Source organism: Neolamprologus brichardi, chromosome 14 (genome assembly GCF_056152115.1).
Source record: "Neolamprologus brichardi isolate AB-2024 chromosome 14, ASM5615211v1, whole genome shotgun sequence".
NCBI lineage: Eukaryota > Metazoa > Chordata > Actinopteri > Cichliformes > Cichlidae > Neolamprologus > Neolamprologus brichardi.
In genome coordinates this window covers 26777634-26795000 of record NC_142117.1, presented here as the reverse complement: position 1 = coordinate 26795000, position 17367 = coordinate 26777634, and the positions used below count along the sequence as shown (strand labels likewise).

The window sequence follows — 17367 nt, the reverse complement described above, 5'->3', positions numbered from 1 at the left end:
ACAACACAAGGCATGTTCAGTTTGTCGTTCAGTGCCACCTCAACTGGCAGCTGGAAACTTTGCCTATCCCATCTAACAGAGGTTGTCTTCATGATGTCTACACGACTGAAAGCACCGAGCTGATACCATGTGTCGCCAATCCAATGTTTGCATTTGCAGTGCTTGAACAGGTGTACCTAATGAAGCGGCAGCTGAGTGTATCTCATCAGGTTGCGTATTTTAATAAGTACTTCTTCCATCAGTAGCCTACCTGTTCCAGTCCCCAGCCTCAGGCCCCCCAGCAGGTTGCTTGCGAGCCTGTCTCGGTCCCACACAGTGAGCTCCACGCATGCCTCTGTTAGATCAGCCTCTCTGATGCCATCATACACCATCGTGTGGTTAAACACCGGATCCACCGTCCTCCGCAGCACACGCGTCTTCTGGCGACTTTTCCTGCTCGTGTCTGGCAGGACGAAGCTTCAAATGAGCGGGCAGAAGAAAACATGTCGTGACTAATACAGAAGAACCCCTTAAATGACTAACTTGAGATGAATCAGCTGTGCATACCACTTTACATATGGGTCGATTGTAGCCCTGATTAGAGGCAGGTTCTTGCATTCTTTCACCCAAATGTGAATCTCTCCAGTGCTGCAACTGTCTTTAGCTACACCTTTAAAGAAAATGACATTACATTTTTATGACTCTGGTATGAACCTGGTATTTCTACACAAGTATAAGACTGAACTTAAAAACTAAAACATACTGCAGTAAGGAAGGTTAATACATAACATTTTATTACTGGATTTAAATGATGCTTTTATTTCCTGCTTTTATTTAACTGGTAATCTAGGTTGATTCTTGCACACACTTTGTACAGTGATAGTCAGCTATAGTGCTGTGAAAAAGTATTTACTGTTCACGATTTCTTTGGTTTGTTGCATATTTGTCATATTTGTTAAACGTTTCAGATCAAACACATTTTAAATATTAGACAAATATAACCCAAGGAAATACAAAATGCAGTTTTTACCCCTCTGCTGCAAAAGGCTGATGGGATATTGTCATCACCCTTCTGGGCGAGTTTACCAACCTACCTGGCAAAGTAATTACACCCCTAAATCTAATAACTAGTTCTGGCACCCGTGTCAGCAAGAACTGCAATCAAGCGTTTGTGATAACTGGTAATAAGCCTTTCATATCACTGTGGAGGAATTCAGGCTCATTCGTCTTTGCAGAATTGTTTTAAGCAAGCCACAGTTGAGGGTTTTAAAGCATGAAAAGGCTTTTAAGGTCACACCAATCAGATTTAAGTCCAAACTTTGGCTAGGTCACTCAAAAACCATCATTTTGTTTTTCTTCAGAGCCATGCCGAGGTGGACTGTGTTTTGCATCACTGTCCTGCTACTCAAATCTGATTGAGCTTCAAAGCATCAATTGATGGTCAGATGTTCTTTTTCAGGAGTAGGGAGCAGAATTCACGATTCTTTGAATTATAGCAAGCTCTCCAGGTCCTGAAGCAGCAAAGCAGCTCCAGACCGTCACACTACAACCAGGCTGTATTTAGTGATTTAATTTTATTCAGCAGGTCTGGCAGTAATCAGTCCTGAGTGTGGCTGATCACAGCATTCCCCCAAAAAAAGTCCTAATCACAGTTAAATCATGAGTTAACATGGGAGGGACAAGCACTTTTATTAAACAGGGTCAGCTTGGTTTGCGTAGGTTTCTTCCCTTAATAAATGACGCCATCATTTAGACATTTAAATATGAAAAAATAAATTAAAATAATAATAATAATTTAAAAATAAGTACAACAAATATATTTTTTTTTTTAATGAGATGGATGGATTTAATGGATGATACTTTTTTTTTGAACCATCGGCCAACAGGTTAGAATTTAAAATATAACCCTGGTAATACATAGACTATATGCATTTATTTATTCTCTCTCAATTCTCTTCCAATTATATTATATCATCTGTTCCCCACGTGTGCTGGTCTTGTCTCCCGTTGATTGGTAGGAGGAGCTAAAATGTCTCTTTTGATGTCGAAGGTTGCTGACACCTGACATATGCAGTATATTGGGACGCTATGGACAGGTGCTAATAAACACAATTGTGTTACCCTAAATTAAACATAACACTGAAGACAGCTGAAATCTCTTAAACCTGCATTCTGTCAGAAGGCCACCAGATGGCGATAGCTGTGCCTGCAAACAAACTTCCTGGAAAAAGTTCCTTAAGAACTCCACCTTTATACTCATACATGATTAAAAGTTCAAAATAATTCTTATTTATCATTCACATTACATGGTTTGTTTGTTTGTTTGTTTTTAAATGGGCAGGTGTCAACTTTCATCATTTTAAGAAAAAACAGAAGCACTGTGAAAAATATCTCCATCCAGATTAAAAACGTCAAGCATTTGGTGATGTAGAAATCTTGGCCAATCAGAAGCCAAGCGGAAGGCCTGAGTTTTACATTTGAATCAAGAGTGAGGTTCAACTTTTCCTAAACATCAGGGGAAACACTGACATCCATATTCTATTCATACAACTGCAGATATTAAAATCTTGCTTTTGTCTGCCACTGCAGGAAATCGCCTCATATAAAAAAATGATATGTTGTGCAGTCTGATGTCAGAAAAGGAAAAAGGCACATGGCTTTGACGTTATAGGACAAAATCTGTTTCCTTGCACAGAAAGAAATGCAGAGTATGAAAATCTTCAGCCAAAAAAAGTTTTTCAAAAGTCAAAATGCAAAGAAAAATACCCATGTATGTGTGGACAGGGCGTTACACAAGTCTTTTTTAACACGTCTCCCTTTAACCCGACTTTCTTCTGATGTCAGAATAACAGAAGCTTTGACAAACAGGTGAGAGAGGCTGCTGTGTTCACTGTAAACAATACTGCTAATCTAATATAAAAAAAACAGGAGGAATACTTGCAGACCTTCGCTGTGGATGATCTGTGGCAGGAAACGTATGGCTAGTTTCATCTCTCCTCGGTCATTTGATGGCGCTAGCGTGGGCGTCGTCTAAGACACGGGAGACATTACATAAACACCCGAAAACTTCATCATGTGACATCTGATATAACCAACTCAAACAAGACTCTGGAAAATAAATGAGCGGACGGACCACATTCTCCAGATAAACCGCCGTTATGCGATGAGAAAACAATGTCGCAGATAAAGAAGCCTTTGTGTGTGTTTATCTTTTTTTTTTCTTACCCTGGCTTTCAGGGCTAAGTAGTTCATCTGGGTGTGGTCAAAGTCCCACTTAGACAGCTCCACGTCTACCTCACCCAGGAAACTGTTCTTGCCAAACGTGTCATGATGCCAAACAGAAAGAATGAGTGTCTGGGTCCTGAGATATTCCATGCGAACTCGATACTGGGAGGATAGGAAAGAGCAGGGCGCTTTTATTTGCTGTCAGGCAAGATTTACAGTGTGGGAATATTTGTGTGTTAGTAAAATATCCACATATTCTTACTCTGAGGATCTCGTTAAAAGTCGGGTTTAACGTCTTCTTTTTTACCGATGTTTTCCTCTTTCCGAGATTAGCTTTATCGGGCACCAGGTAGCTCTTGACATACCTTAAAAAGAAAGAAAACAAATCTTACAGAATATATGGAGGAAGTAGTCACAGTTAGTGGCCAAAAATGGGCTTTCCGCTTTATACACAGTACTAAAATGAATAATAACTTATTAATTTTTGTGTGATATGGTGACAGAATATAGTAGAAATGAATAGATACAATAAGTTAAGAAAAAAAAACTTTCTTATACTTCAAGTTTCTAGTGAAAGCTGAGGAAACATCATGAACCACATGCACTGCTGTTCTGACCTTGCCACTTTGCTATATTGCAGGTAAATGCTAGTGCTATAGTGGCTACAGCCATCTCTTATATACAGTCAATACTCTGTATATGCCCCTCATTATTATTTTACAGTGACTTAAAAGAAACCTGGTGTCCTTTTTGGGGGGTGAAAACATGATGCAGGAATATCACGTTTCCTTTCATTGGTTTATAATCTAGTATGAAAGTAGCACTCACGGATCTGAGCGGCCCCTTTTCGGGTCGACAGCAGCCAAGTCTCGGCACTCGGCCACAAAAATGTGAAACTCTCTGAGCCGCTGGACGTAGTTGATGGAGAACTGGATGCTTCCCTGGACCTCCACATTCGCAAAGTCGGCACTGTACATGGTCATCACACTTCCACTTAGCTGAAAGCATATGCAAACATGAAGATAAACATTGTTTATTATAAAACAAAGCAGAAGACGGTCTGATGCATGCATGTTTGAGCTTTTGGTTATTGAGTTTTATTGTGCAGCAGATACAGACGGAGAAGGAATGTGTGCGGTACAAACAGTGACCAGAGTTCTTGTTAGTGCACTTTTCTATACTTTGACCTGATCAGTGCTACAAACCTTTGTTTGTAGCACTGAAAGTTGCTGTAAACTGCACTGAGGTGTGAGGAGGATTCAAATTTCTTTTAGAGCTATCAGTTTTCTCCTTTAAAATCATCTCTATGGATAAGCTTAAAAGAAGCCCTACTTGACAAACCTCATATCTCACTCAGTGTTTCAGTATTTGTTGCTCCAGGGCTCACTGGAGCTTCCTAAGGCCTGAGAAGTGGTAAAATCGCAACAAATTTTCAATTTACGCTTGATTAAAAGTGTTCACTAATGAAGATTTGGCCGAAGACCAACTTTGTTTAGCTAATGCACATCTGCTCACGTCTGGTTAGCCTCCCACTGTTCAGCTGAGTTGCAGTGCACAGATGCTTGGCAGCTTTGGGATCTTTCTGATTCTGGCTGTCATCCCGACATGGGTGCAGTGGTGGTCGAAACATTTATTTATGTCAGTATCAATACAACTGGAGATATTCTACTTCACATAATATTCAAAGTATAAGAAAACTGATGATTAATGCTCATATTAAACACGGCCAAAGTTTACAAAAGAATGAGGTCAGTGTATCACTGTAGGCCACGACATGTTGGCGGCTGTGCCAGCAATAGCATGAATGCTAAGTGGAATGCAGCCTTCAGTACACCTGTATTTTTAATTTAAAGCTTTTGTTGTGAAAAAGGTTTCTCTAGTTCAGCTTAAAGCCAAGAAGCAGCGCAGTTAAAGTGAGAGATAAGTGAATGGGAAACATGTGCATGCAAAGCGATGCATTCTGCTGTGTATAAACATACAGAAGACACAGACGGCCTGCCAGAAGAGATGGTGAGGTTAGACATTGAGCTGCCCATTATTAGTCTTTCTCGGGGGTAACTGTCCTCGCAGGTGGAGTCAGTGGTTTCGCCAGGATCCTACAACACAGACAGCAAACAAAGCTCTGTGCTCGAAGATGCAGTGCAGGCTTTTTTCTACAGGACTAAAAGATGCAAGAAGTCATTTTACCTCCTTCTGTAAGAATGAAGGAACTGATTTGCTCATCTTCTTCAGGTGGTCTGGATCCGAAAATAAGGCCGAGGAGGGTGATGCGATAACAGAAGCTAGAGCGTGGTGAGTTGGGAAGCAGAAGATTAAAATACTGATTCAATTTCCGTTATAATCGCAAGAAAATGTATATCCTCTGGAGACCCAGCCTAATTATGCATGTCCTCTGTAGTAGACACAAAAATCTGAGAAAAAGTTAAACTGAGAGACACTTTTTTCCTTGGTTCTCAGAAGGATAAAATAAGATAAGTATTTGTCTTATCATATGTCTCGCACAAAGTTCCTAATGTTGTAAATCTGCTCAACATTTGGCAATAAAATCCTTTCTGAAAGGAAAAAGGCAGTTTCTACCACCGTTAATGCGCCTGAGGTCAGAAGTTGAGTCCTGTCTTCTTTCTTGTCCTTGGAGAAACAGAATTAAGAATCAGTCATCTCAAATTGTGTCTACATATGGAAGATTCGGGCTTTAGCATTGAGAACGTGCTCACGTGGTGATAATGATGCGGTGATATCCTCCATACTTTTAGCCAGATTTTTGGGCCGTGCTTCTGCTCGCCGCAGTGCTTTCCTTACAGGATTTTGGTCACCGTCATCATTTTCACCTGCAATCAGCGGAAAACGCTCTGATTAACTGATTAATGGTCTTGAAAGATGAGAAAGCACCATGAAGCAAATTAAGGGCACTGATTAATGGCTGTCGTCTGGATCCTGGATGCGTGGAGGAAACTTTTAGACAAAAGGTATAAATAAGGTTTATCTATTCTTATTTGAATGATAAATAGTCTGAAATATTTTTAATAAACTGTTCTAGGGAAAAAAACAGAAGCATGTGAAAAATGGCAATCTACTTTGTTTTTCGGTTAACGGCATTGCAATGCAAAGAAAAGAGGCTAATCTGCTAATCTTTGACAGCTGATTACGAAACAGCTTTTGATCAGCTGATTATTGCAGCTCCATTTAAATGGTAAATGGTAAATGGCCTGTATTTATATAGCGCCTTACTAGTCCCTAAGGACCCCAAAGCGCTTTACATATCCAGTCATCCACCCATTCACACACACATTCACACACTGGTGATGGCAAGCTACATTGTAGCCACAGCCACCCTGGGGCGCACTGACAGAGGCGAGGCTGCTGGACACTGGCGCCACCGGGCCCTCTGACCACCACCAGTAGGCAACGGGTGAAGTGTCTTGCCCAAGGACACAACGACCGAGACTGTCCAAGCCGGGGCTCGAACCGGCAACCTTCCGATTACAAGGCGAACTCCCAACTCTTGAGCCACGATCGCCCGATTTACTTTGAATCCACAAATGAAAATCTAAGTATTTGAAGTTTGAGGTTTACAATTATGTAATAATGAAAATACAAAAGAAAAGAAATTAACCTTTAAATAATTCAAGGTTTGAGGTTTGAAGAATACTATATAGCACTATAAAACTACTGTTGGTGAAATGTTGTTTTGTTTTCGCTTTTTAATTAAGTTACCCAGCCCACAAATTAAACACAGACAGCTGACTGCAGGTACACAGTCTGTTTACTGAGATTTGCTGTTGCCAACACAGATAACCCGACACGGACACAATGTCAAGGACACAGCTGGATCCAAGCCATGATGACAAACTGTATTGGAGTGTACACACAGGAGTACAACCTACACAAAACAGCTGGTGAAAAAAATTAGATTGATATTTGTGATGAATGGGGGGGGATGCACGTTTATTTATTTTCTGGTTTATTTTATGCAAACTAATGAATTTCAATTTCTTTAAATGTTTCCAGCAACCCACTGGTTGCTATTTGCAGATGTCACCCATAGGTTGCTACAGATCACCTGACGCAAGGATAATCCATCTTCAAACAGTCCCGGGCCACCTTGGATTTACTGTAATTTACATGAGCACACCTGGTCTGCGATGAGTCTCTCTGAAGTAGGGACTGCTGGTTGTATTCTACTTATAGACAGTCTCTGTCTGGGCTATTCAAATGACCCATTTCAAAAGGTAACGATATCACAAGGTCAAAGCAGTTGCAGTGCACTGTTCAACCACTATTTTCTCAAGCATAACTGTAGCTGAAGGAAAAAAACTTTATGACGACATGTATAAAACCATTTTAGAGAGAAGTTCTTGCTTTGAGTTGCAGTAGAAAGTAAAACATCAGAATGAAAACTGGTGCTTACGATTTGAACTGTTTCTCGAGTTGGACCAGGTTTCTGACGTGCTGCTCACAGAGGACTCCTGGCCAGTGTCTGAGCTGCTGTAGTTTGCCCACAGGGGGCGTTGACTCATCTTGTTGACCTTCCTGCTGTATCGCTCCTCAGAGCTAACCGGTGTGCTGGCCCTCACCGGTCCAGTCAGATCCAGTTCATACCCAGATTTGCCCTCTGACCCCTCGTCCTTCACGGCCGGAGCGAGTGAGGTGTGGACGCTGGTCTTATCCGTCATCCCCAGGTAGTGCCGGTAGTCTCTAGGAACAAAGGCGCGTGCTCGTGGAGTCAGAGCCTCCGTTTCCTCTGATCGTCTCGGCACTATAGCTTTCTCAGGGTTCTGTCTTTGCTTTCTGCTCTGAGAGTGAACAGGGCTGACATCCATTTTCAGTTTGCTTTGATCTTTTTCATCGGGAATGCTCAAAGCGAACATGCTGGTGGCACGGCGCATAGAATTACCCCGACTGCTCGAACAACCAAAGCTGTCTTTTCTGCTCTTCGGAATACGACTCTCTTTTCCTGAGCTGTTTTGTGGTTTTGAAGTTTTCTCCTCTCTGCTGGAATCTTTTGAGCTCTTTCTGGACAATCTTTGTTGGCCTGACTCAGTTGAGTTATAATTAGGTGGGTTGTTTTTGCCATCACCCAGTGCTCTGGACCCAGAGCCCGTCTGTCTGTCATGTGGCGACTTTGATCGATTCAGAGGAGGTGGAGATGATTTCATCACGGCTGGTCTTGTTTTCTCGACAGCAGAGGATAGTCTGTAAATCTCTGGATCAACGACCTTTACGTCCTGAGACGACAGCTGGGCACTTATTCCCTCTTTCCTTTTGGGGCTTTTGGGTTTGTCAAAGGAAAACGATCCCTTGGAGTCTGATGTGGCCTCATCCCAGAACTCGCGTAGAGTGTTAAACTGGGCCCGGCTTGTGCCGAGGCTCGGAGACAGCTTGTCTATTCTCTGATTCAGTGGCATAATAGAAAAATTTTGATGATTTTTGTCATAGTTTTCATCGTCACTGCCTGACTCATTGCCAATTGACCTCAGGTCATATTCTGATTTTGTGAATCTTTTATTCAGTTTCGCCTGATTTGCTCCACGAGCCACCTTACCATCTCCGAAAGCTCTAGGTTTGCCGGTATAAAACATGGATTTGTTCCTCTCCTGCTCCCAGAAGGATTTGAGCTGCTTTATTCGCTCTGCAGTGCTTTCTTGGTTTTGCACTGCCTGCCTATTTAGATGAGGACTGTTAGTCCTGTCTTTATTGGATGAGTCCTCTTTTCTTTTTGGAGACATGTTTGAATGAATGCTTTTATCCTCACCTGAACCTCTTTGAATTTGTGCTTTTGTGGTGATCTGCACATCATTCCCAGGTTGCTTATAGTCCATGTACACATTGTTTCTGGTTAAACAGAGCTTCTCAGAATCCAGGCTGGCCCTTGTTAGAAGGTCTGTATCCAGCTGAGACACAGGGAGACTTTTTGAGAGCTCTTCTGGCAGCAGGACTTCTCTTGGTTCAGAAAAGCTGTCCGGTTTGATTAAGGAGATGCTCTCAGACTCTGGACTGATGGCCGTCCTTGCCGGTGCTCTTGTTGTGCAAAAAACCTCAGCATCTGAACCTCTTCTCTCACTGGACAGCAACATCAAATAATCTGACTTGTATGTTGAATCATCATTACCCTCTTGGGGCAAATGAATCACCAGATTGTCTGCTTGCTGGTGGTTATTTAAATGAACACTCTCTCCTACATCTGTAGTGATTAGCAGCTGCTGTTCTCTTTCATCACTTGGATTTGAAGCGTATTTATCATAAATCTCATTCCCGCTGTATATTCCAGGAACCAACGCCATATCAGACCTTTTCTCTGTCGTCAGCTGAGCAGATTTTTGACCTTTGTCGCCAGATGAGACCGACTTCCCAATGAGTATTTTAGGGCCTGTATTGCTTTTCTCCCAGAACGACTTCAGATGAGATATTTTAGGTGGTTGGCTTTCATCGGCATCGTCTTTCACATCTTGTGAATGCATTCTCTCTCTGGTACCCATCTTCACCTCCTCTTGTGATTCAATCACTTCCTTGCTGCCTCTTCTGTCAGCGGCTCGAAGCTCTTTGTCATTGTTGATCTGTCTTTGCAAATGATTCCTCTTTGTTTCAAGTGTTTCCTTTTTCCTGTCACTTATCATATCCACAGCATCTTTCGACAATAAACCCTCAGCTCTTAATCTACTAACTTCCACATGTTTGTCAGGGCTCTTTGTAACCACTGGATCGTCTGAATTTAGCCAATCGCTGCTGTCCGTGCTGCGGCTGAACCACTCCAGCACCTTTGCAATGGATTCCTCATCCTCACCAGTGGGACTGGTGGCCTGAGTAGATAGCTTAAACACATTTGCATGATTTGACCTCTGGGTTTGCTGATGAGACTTATCAACGAAGTTGAGATCATAGGATACAGGGAGATTCGGATCTAAAAAGCAACGTGGGGAAATAGAATTAGATACTTGGCTCTACTTCAATAAGCGGCGGGATTACAACATCAATTTAATGAATAAATAAAACAGTATTAGTGTACAAGGTGTGACCAAAGAGGGCTACAACCCACTGAGGAAAAAGCGTTTCTGACTTCAATTTCAGCTCTCTGCCCTTCAAGGTCTTCTCCTTGTTCACCTCTGGACTTATTCCAGCACTCCTGTGTTTTTAAAGTCACTCTACAGAAGTCAAGTTCTAATCACTTGTCACTGTGATGCTTGCTGGATCTCCTGAAGTTTTGACACATTAAGTTAAGTTTAAAGGCCCCCAAAGGTTATGACCTTTAAATTTCTCATCTTTAAGTTGGTGGGAGCCGAATTTGTCTCTTTCTTTTATGTGTTATAAGCCGGTGCAATGTTCTCCTTCGGCTGCCCTGGTACATTACAGGAGAGTTCAACATTGACTCACTAAATTCACAGCACACAGTAGAAAAAATGTGAAAAACAAAGCAAAACACTGACTCTCTCTCAGATAAGCTCCTAATTTGATGTGTCGCCTTCAAGTTTAGACTCGCCTTCACCGGTGATGATCCCCGGCATGAATGTCGGGTCACCTTAAACCTGAATTTGAGGTTAAATTTCTGGTGAAATCACAGATGTGTGAGTGCATGAGGAGTGCTTGCGTACTGTAGGAGTGCTGAAAGCTTGCAGAGGCGGAAAATAAGATGACCCTGAAGGGGAAATGGACCTCATATAGCAGTATAACTTTGCAGTGTTGCTATATTGATGGCAGTGTGATTTCATATTTAGTCTAAAGTAAAACATTTTAACAACATTTTAAGAGGGTGATAAAACTTGCTGACCTTAGCAAACCCTCGATTTTTCATTCAGGCAATCACCCCTTTTAATTGTGTCTTATATTTGTTTTATTGCCCAATACATTCAGATAATCTTATTTTCCTAATTATGGTTTAGAGCTCATTCTTGAATCTTAGTACTTTAATATTCAAATGGTGAATATTGTGCTTATTATACTTGCTACAAATCAGTATGTTAGATAGTCGTCCACAATGGAGTTAAATTGGATTTGCTGGAATTACGATATATTATCTTCTATTAAATATCTGAACATTGGCTGAAGTGGGGGAAAAAAAAAAAAGATTAATCGTCTGTCTGTAGCAGACAAACAGAGGAAAATGCCAGAATCGAAGATACACTCGGGGTCACAAGATAAATAAAAGATGAAGAATGGAAAAAAAAAATCCCCCCCCCCCCAAAAATGTCAGTTTTTCAGACTTTTCTCTGATTTTATTCATTTTTTTAAACTTTCACCTCTTTTCATCTCCTCCAATCCTTGAAAGAGGAATACATGCCTGAAAGCCCTGCCCTGTCTTACCTTGTTACTGAACTTACCCACAATGTTTTGGGGCAAACTCAGCTCCTCCTGCCTCATCGCTGGCCCCACACGGCTGTTTTCTTTGTCCCGAATGTTGGTGGTAGGCAGCGTGACAAAATTCAAAGGTGGAAGCTCTCTTTGAGGTTGGTCATCTCGTTCTTCACTCCTCTGCGATGGTCCCGTCTCAGTGGACGCATCACTTCTTGTGTATCTGGACACTCTGAAAATATACAGGTTGTGAGTTACAGTGGAAGGATGCCAACGTTTAATTACAGGTTCCCAGTATAAGTTTCCCACTGACCTGTCTCTTGTTATAGAAGCTGGGTTTCTCTGTCTTTCCAGACTTGAATTGGAGGAAACCTGAGAGTTGTCACACAGTGACTGCAAGGAGTTTTCATCTGCAGATGTGGATGACCGAGCTACCTGATTAGACACTGCACTTCTTTGAGGCATTTCATCTTGGCTCTTCAGGCCAGACTGATTAGAGCTCCCGCTGGATCCCCGCTGCAGCCTCCGTCGTGGTGTGGGAACAATCCCCGCTGACCCCAGCTGAGCATCCAACCCCAGGCCGTTGCTTTCAGACGGACTGAGAGAACGTCTGGAGAGAAAGGTCCTCTTCTTTGGCACTGGCCTGAAACCTACAGAGGAGCCCTCTGATGTCTGATTGGCCTCACCTGCTGGGTGATTCTTCAGTGGAGAGACGGGCTCTGAGGACAGAAAAGATAAGAGGCTCACTGCGGGATACCCTCAGATAGCCCCGCAAAGATCTGTATGTTCAAATTTCAGTTCAGACCTGTCTCCAGTGACTCCTGGTCTCGACTGGCTGACAGGTAATGATTATTTTCAGGAGGCTCAACAACAACAAGGGAAGCACGGTTAAAAGGGTTATGCCTCGGCTTGAAGACAGAAAAGAATGAAATGCGCTGTTAACTCTGCAACAGGAAAAAAGAAAAGGAAAAAAGAAAGTCCAGCCTGTTTTTCAACACGTACCATTTTCGGGGAGCAAATCCCTGAACTTTGATTCTCTTTTTCTGCATCACTGGGGAAAAAAAGAATTAAAAAAATAATAATGGGTGTATTTTTAATCTAATATGTAAACAACACCGTGCATGACTGGGACTCGCGACAGTAAAGAGTAATGACATTAAAGAAGCAAAAGATGTCTGCCCATCCAAACCACCCAAACATCAAAGGAGCAAACATATGAGACAACACTTGCGACATGTCTATGTTGTGGCTGAATTAAATTAATCTAATTCAATTCATTTAACTGCATTTAAATCTCATGTGATGTAATGAAGCAATGGGAAATAAATGCACTGCAAACCAACACTGTCAGAGTGCAAATACCTGAGAGGGGCTAAGTCAAATATTGACTGCACTATAATAGAAGTGTGCTGAATGTGTGGCACAAAGTGACTTCACTACACAGTCAACGGTATGACTAATCCAGTCTTATATTAACAAAAGGTCTTACAATAAAAAACAATCTTCTCATTCAAATTAGAACCACAGGATAGGACGATCCTGACATTTTTTTTTTTGCATAACTTAATTTCAAACATAACAACAACATCTCGTAATGTCCCAATCGGAGTAAATGCTCTGAGAGTTTTATCGAGTTAAACACTTTGCCGAGAAGGTACAGTAGCCTGCTGCCTGGCTATAAAACAGATGTATTCCTTGTCAGCACCACCTATGTTTACACAGGCTGAGTCACAAGACTCCGAGTACATATTCACACTGACAGGCTGACGAGAGAGATAAACAGAGCTGGTTCAGCCTCAAGTGATAATATCAGTGTCTGGTAGCGTTACATGTGAACGCATCCTTCGCGGTCCGTTTCTCAAGTCACAGTGAAGCTGGTACTGGTATCAGATCGATATTAGCACGGCAGGATCAATACTTGTAATTTTTTTACATACAGTTTGTTTTGAATATCATTGACTAGACCTCAAACATGAGAAATGCCTGAACTTTTTGTGTTGACTGTGACGTCTATTTTATTTATAGCCTACAGCACATTTAAACAACCGAACTTGACCCAAAGTGCTTTAGAGGGCGGCACATGGCCCTGTATTTTCTTCTGCTGCATCGTATCGATAATAACATTTGCAGTATTGCACAGCAATATAGGAAACAACTGCTTACCTTATCTGCTGTGGCTGCTCTGCTTCCGCCTGTCTGGCAGGTTTCAGTGGAGGAACAATGTCTGAAGCTCGACTGCTCGCGACCTTGGGTCTGTCAAGTCTAAGAGAACCATCTGCAGAAGAGAGAGGTTTGGAAAAGTCTGTGAATAACAACATTGTCCAGGTTGATGAAGCAGAATAATTCTGATTTTCACCACACGTTGAGAGGGAATTCTTTCCTGGCCTCATTTCTGACCTCAGCACTCTGTATGTATTTACCCCCGAAAGGCTAAAACATTTAAATCCAGCAGATCAGTAAAATCTGTACTTGCCTCTGTTGTGATAACAGGGTGCTGTGGTCAAAAAGAGGAAAAGTTTTTTTCCCCCTGAGCACGAAATGTGCATTTAAAACTCTTAGCGAACAGCGCAGAATGAGCAGACCTAAACTAGCCGCTTTTCCTTGTTTCATGGAAGCCAGAATGATTTCCGAGCCGTGGATCTTGTCCCTGTGTCTGCGTGACTTGGCCTCGTAAAACCACTCTCCTGTCAGGTACTTCAGTTTAGCGTCGGACTGGGAGGCATTGTTTACTATGTTCTCCAGTTTCCTGTTAGGATATAATAAAAAGAATAAAGAATAAAATAGACATACACAAAAGAGAAATGAAGTGAAAACGCTCAAGTGGAGAGGTTTTTTCTGTATAATTTCTAGTTCTTTTATGCAGCGTGTTAATCCTAGCTGAGTGGCACGTCTTGCTGAATGGCTACAGACACAAAAAAAGAGCAAAAGCGAGACAATGCTCGCTTTCGGTTGCACTGAATGCAGAATCTGACACCATTTTAATTCACTTTGAGCAGGACTTATCTGCAAATATGGGGTGAAATACAAAGCCAAGAGCGCAGAAAGGACAGACAAACCCCCAAAAATCTTTTAAAGGTGTTCACAATGCAATCAACATAACACAAATTCTCTTTTGTGTTTTTAATCGTGTGAAGCATTTTTCAGATTTCAGCTTAAGCTAATGAAAAGCTTCTGATTTTACTGTGCAGGAATTCGGAAAACATTTCCATCAACTTTAAATTGAATCAAAGAGGGAACAAAAAAATTCCTCTGCCTTGAGCTGACTGCTCCAACTCATCTTTCCTCCTTCACAGAGGAACTCGGTGGTCATGTGAAAAAAGGGTAGCACATTATTACAGACTGTTGGCTTAATCCTTTTACACTAGACTGGCCGAGACACAGTGAGCATTCAGCCCCCCGCTGATGGAAAAAGTCAGGCTGGCCAATTGCATTAGGGCCACAATAAAAAGCACGCTGTTTGATGGCATTCTCGATTTTTGAAAATGAAATCAAAACATGGCACACAGCATCGGGGAATTTTGATAGTTTGCACGCATGGTTGCAATTTGAAAGACAAAGTGTTCACTTTTGTTTCAGGACATGGGAGAGGTCAGAGAAGATGTGAGCTTCTTGTTTGTCTTCACACACCCTGAATATGCACAGTGAGGAAGTTCTGAACCTGCCCGAAGGTGCTAAGACAACAGGGAAACACCAGATGTCAATTGTTTTAAAAGTCCTAAAAAGATATGACCAAATTAAACTTCTTTTCCCCATCACGTTCGACACTCTTGATGCATCTCCCATCACTGAGGCCTTTAAGGGTTTCTATTCCTGTCCATCAGACCAGCATGATCCTCTCCCACGTGTGGACTTGGCTGTAATCTAATTGCTCATCTCACATTGAGGTTTCTCAGCTACGGAGGCAGCGTCTGTGTCCAGCCAAGCTGTTACTGTGTTATTGGATTATGAGCAGACAAATATTATTTTGACGATCCGACAAAGGCCTCTTCTCACAGAACGGGTGACAGAGGGACTTGGGAGTTCTTATTAAATCAATAAAATGACATTAGCTCAACAACATGACATTAACTTAAGAGTCATACGTGACTGAGACTCAAATTTCAACCTGACTCTCTCCTCCTCTGCCTTCTTCAGTTCAGCATCCCTCTTCAGCACCGTCATGATCATCGCCTGCTCCTCCTCCGTCAGGTGGCTCAGGTCTATCATGGTTCCTTCTCCTGCTTTTCTCAGCGGACAGGTGTGGAAATGGTTGCTGGTTCTGTCAAAGTATACAGCAGTTAATTCAGATCCTGTAAAGTTCTCAAAGTTTAGAGCTGTACCCTTAACTCTTTACCCCTTGAAAGACTACCAGCAGTAACCCCTAGAAGCTCTTCTCTGATCTAAGTGGTTTCTTTAATATTTCAGGTCTGCTTGTAGAACAAAACGACTGGGTTTCCATAAGTTAATGAGGGTGGTCACTGTCTATGCAGCTACCCCTCTATACAGCAGGCTTCTCATTAAGAGTGACGTGGAGCCCATTTTTTCCAATTTAAACCAGAAGCAGGTCCAGTATTTAAAGCAATGAAAATAATTCCATTAGAGGAGTTATTGTTAAAGCTGTAGCTCCTATATTTTCTCCTTTACCCAAGTATATAGCTGCCTTAAGCTGCTTTAAACATCTAGTGCACTGCTTATGGTTCTATCATGTGACTAATGGAGGTTTAACAAGGTTTACGCAGAAAGTTAAACCTACAAAACCATCAATATTAAAGATCAAATCAGGGGTTCCTGTTATTTTTTGGCTTGTATGTAGTTTCATAGTCACATCTTATAGAAGTTCACACAGTGAACTTCTGGATATTGAATATGGGAACTTTTTTGAAGAAGGAGGTCAGGTTGGAAAGTAAGCAGCTCCTTAACCACGGGAAAAGCTGCTTACACACTGATGCTATTGATATAAGCAAGTCATATATATTAATAAATGAGCCACAGGCACATATTTACTGTTACTCTAATAATTACTCAAATTATGTTTAGAGTAATAAGGGTGCCTGAGGAAAAATATTCTATCAGTGGTGCTAAACTTTAGCTGGTGTGCTCTTTTTTTATATAAAAAAGTTTATCAAGCGAAAGAGATGCTGATACGTTAACACTAAACTTTGATATCTGGACAGTAACGCGAGGAATCATCTGGTCTTTGTGCAGCTGATGATTCCTTCAGAAATAAAAGAGAACCAGCAACAGGGCGGGCGCAAAAGTTTTCTTCGGCTGAGCAAACTTAAGCACATGAACGTTTCATAGAGTAAAAAATGGTTTTAAATGAAGCACACCTGAGAAGTCTCATGTTAAACTATTAACGTGAGTGGCAGAGGTTTACCTTAAATCTCCAGAGAGTGTCACTTCCTTTCTTTCCACTTCAAACTCAACAAGTGGAAAACATCGTTTGTTTGTTTTTTATATTTGCCTACCTTACAGGACACCTGAGGACTTCTCACAGCCCGCTTCTGTCTTTCCCATCTTCATGTTTTACAAAAAAAAAGAATCACACGGGAAATAAAGTTTTTACCTCCTCCACAGGTCTCCTGCTGCTGGATGCGCCGGATCTCCGGACATGCGCGTGGGAGGGGGCGGACTCAGAGCGCGTGCATGGGGAGGATCTGATGAGCATAAGCTGCAGTTTTTAATTTGACTTTCAGTAACTATATAAATATTTATTTTTATTTGGTGAATGTCTGGGTGTTTCATGTCAAGTTCAAGCTTTAATTTTAACTGATCTAACACTTAAATATAAATGAATTATGCAGTCAGTGGTGTAATGCCAGGTAGTGTCCAGCAGGTGTCTCTAGTTTACACACGTTGACATCATCGGTCTGTTTGACAAAAGGGTGTGAGCATCCTCAC

The 17367-nt window shown here is 41.7% G+C and overlaps 1 protein-coding gene across 2 annotated transcripts in view; it reads right to left on the bottom strand.

Moving 5' to 3' along the window:
- sytl2b (synaptotagmin-like 2b) overlaps window positions 1-17079 on the bottom strand; it is a 20851-nt gene extending 3772 nt beyond the window's left edge. Inside the window, exons 1-19 of one of the 2 annotated variants that reach the window (XM_087851037.1) lie at window positions 17033-17079; window positions 15593-15745; window positions 14070-14233; window positions 13651-13762; window positions 12490-12538; window positions 12293-12395; window positions 11801-12206; window positions 11517-11719; window positions 7613-10102; window positions 5919-6032; window positions 5782-5832; window positions 5392-5486; window positions 5184-5300; window positions 4033-4202; window positions 3467-3569; window positions 3205-3366; window positions 2925-3009; window positions 547-649; window positions 251-456 (exon numbers count right to left, since the gene is read on the bottom strand). In XM_087851037.1, the coding sequence (XP_087707163.1) occupies window positions 251-456; window positions 547-649; window positions 2925-3009; window positions 3205-3366; window positions 3467-3569; window positions 4033-4202; window positions 5184-5300; window positions 5392-5486; window positions 5782-5832; window positions 5919-6032; window positions 7613-10102; window positions 11517-11719; window positions 11801-12206; window positions 12293-12395; window positions 12490-12538; window positions 13651-13762; window positions 14070-14233; window positions 15593-15745; window positions 17033-17079 (4933 nt within the window). Of the gene's footprint in view, window positions 1-250; window positions 457-546; window positions 650-2924; window positions 3010-3204; window positions 3367-3466; window positions 3570-4032; window positions 4203-5183; window positions 5301-5391; window positions 5487-5781; window positions 5833-5918; window positions 6033-7612; window positions 10103-11516; window positions 11720-11800; window positions 12207-12292; window positions 12396-12489; window positions 12539-13650; window positions 13763-14069; window positions 14234-15592; window positions 15746-16934 lie in introns of both variants that reach the window. The other variant, XM_035912369.2, reaches the window with a different exon arrangement.
- Between the last annotated feature and the right edge of the window lie 288 nt (window positions 17080-17367).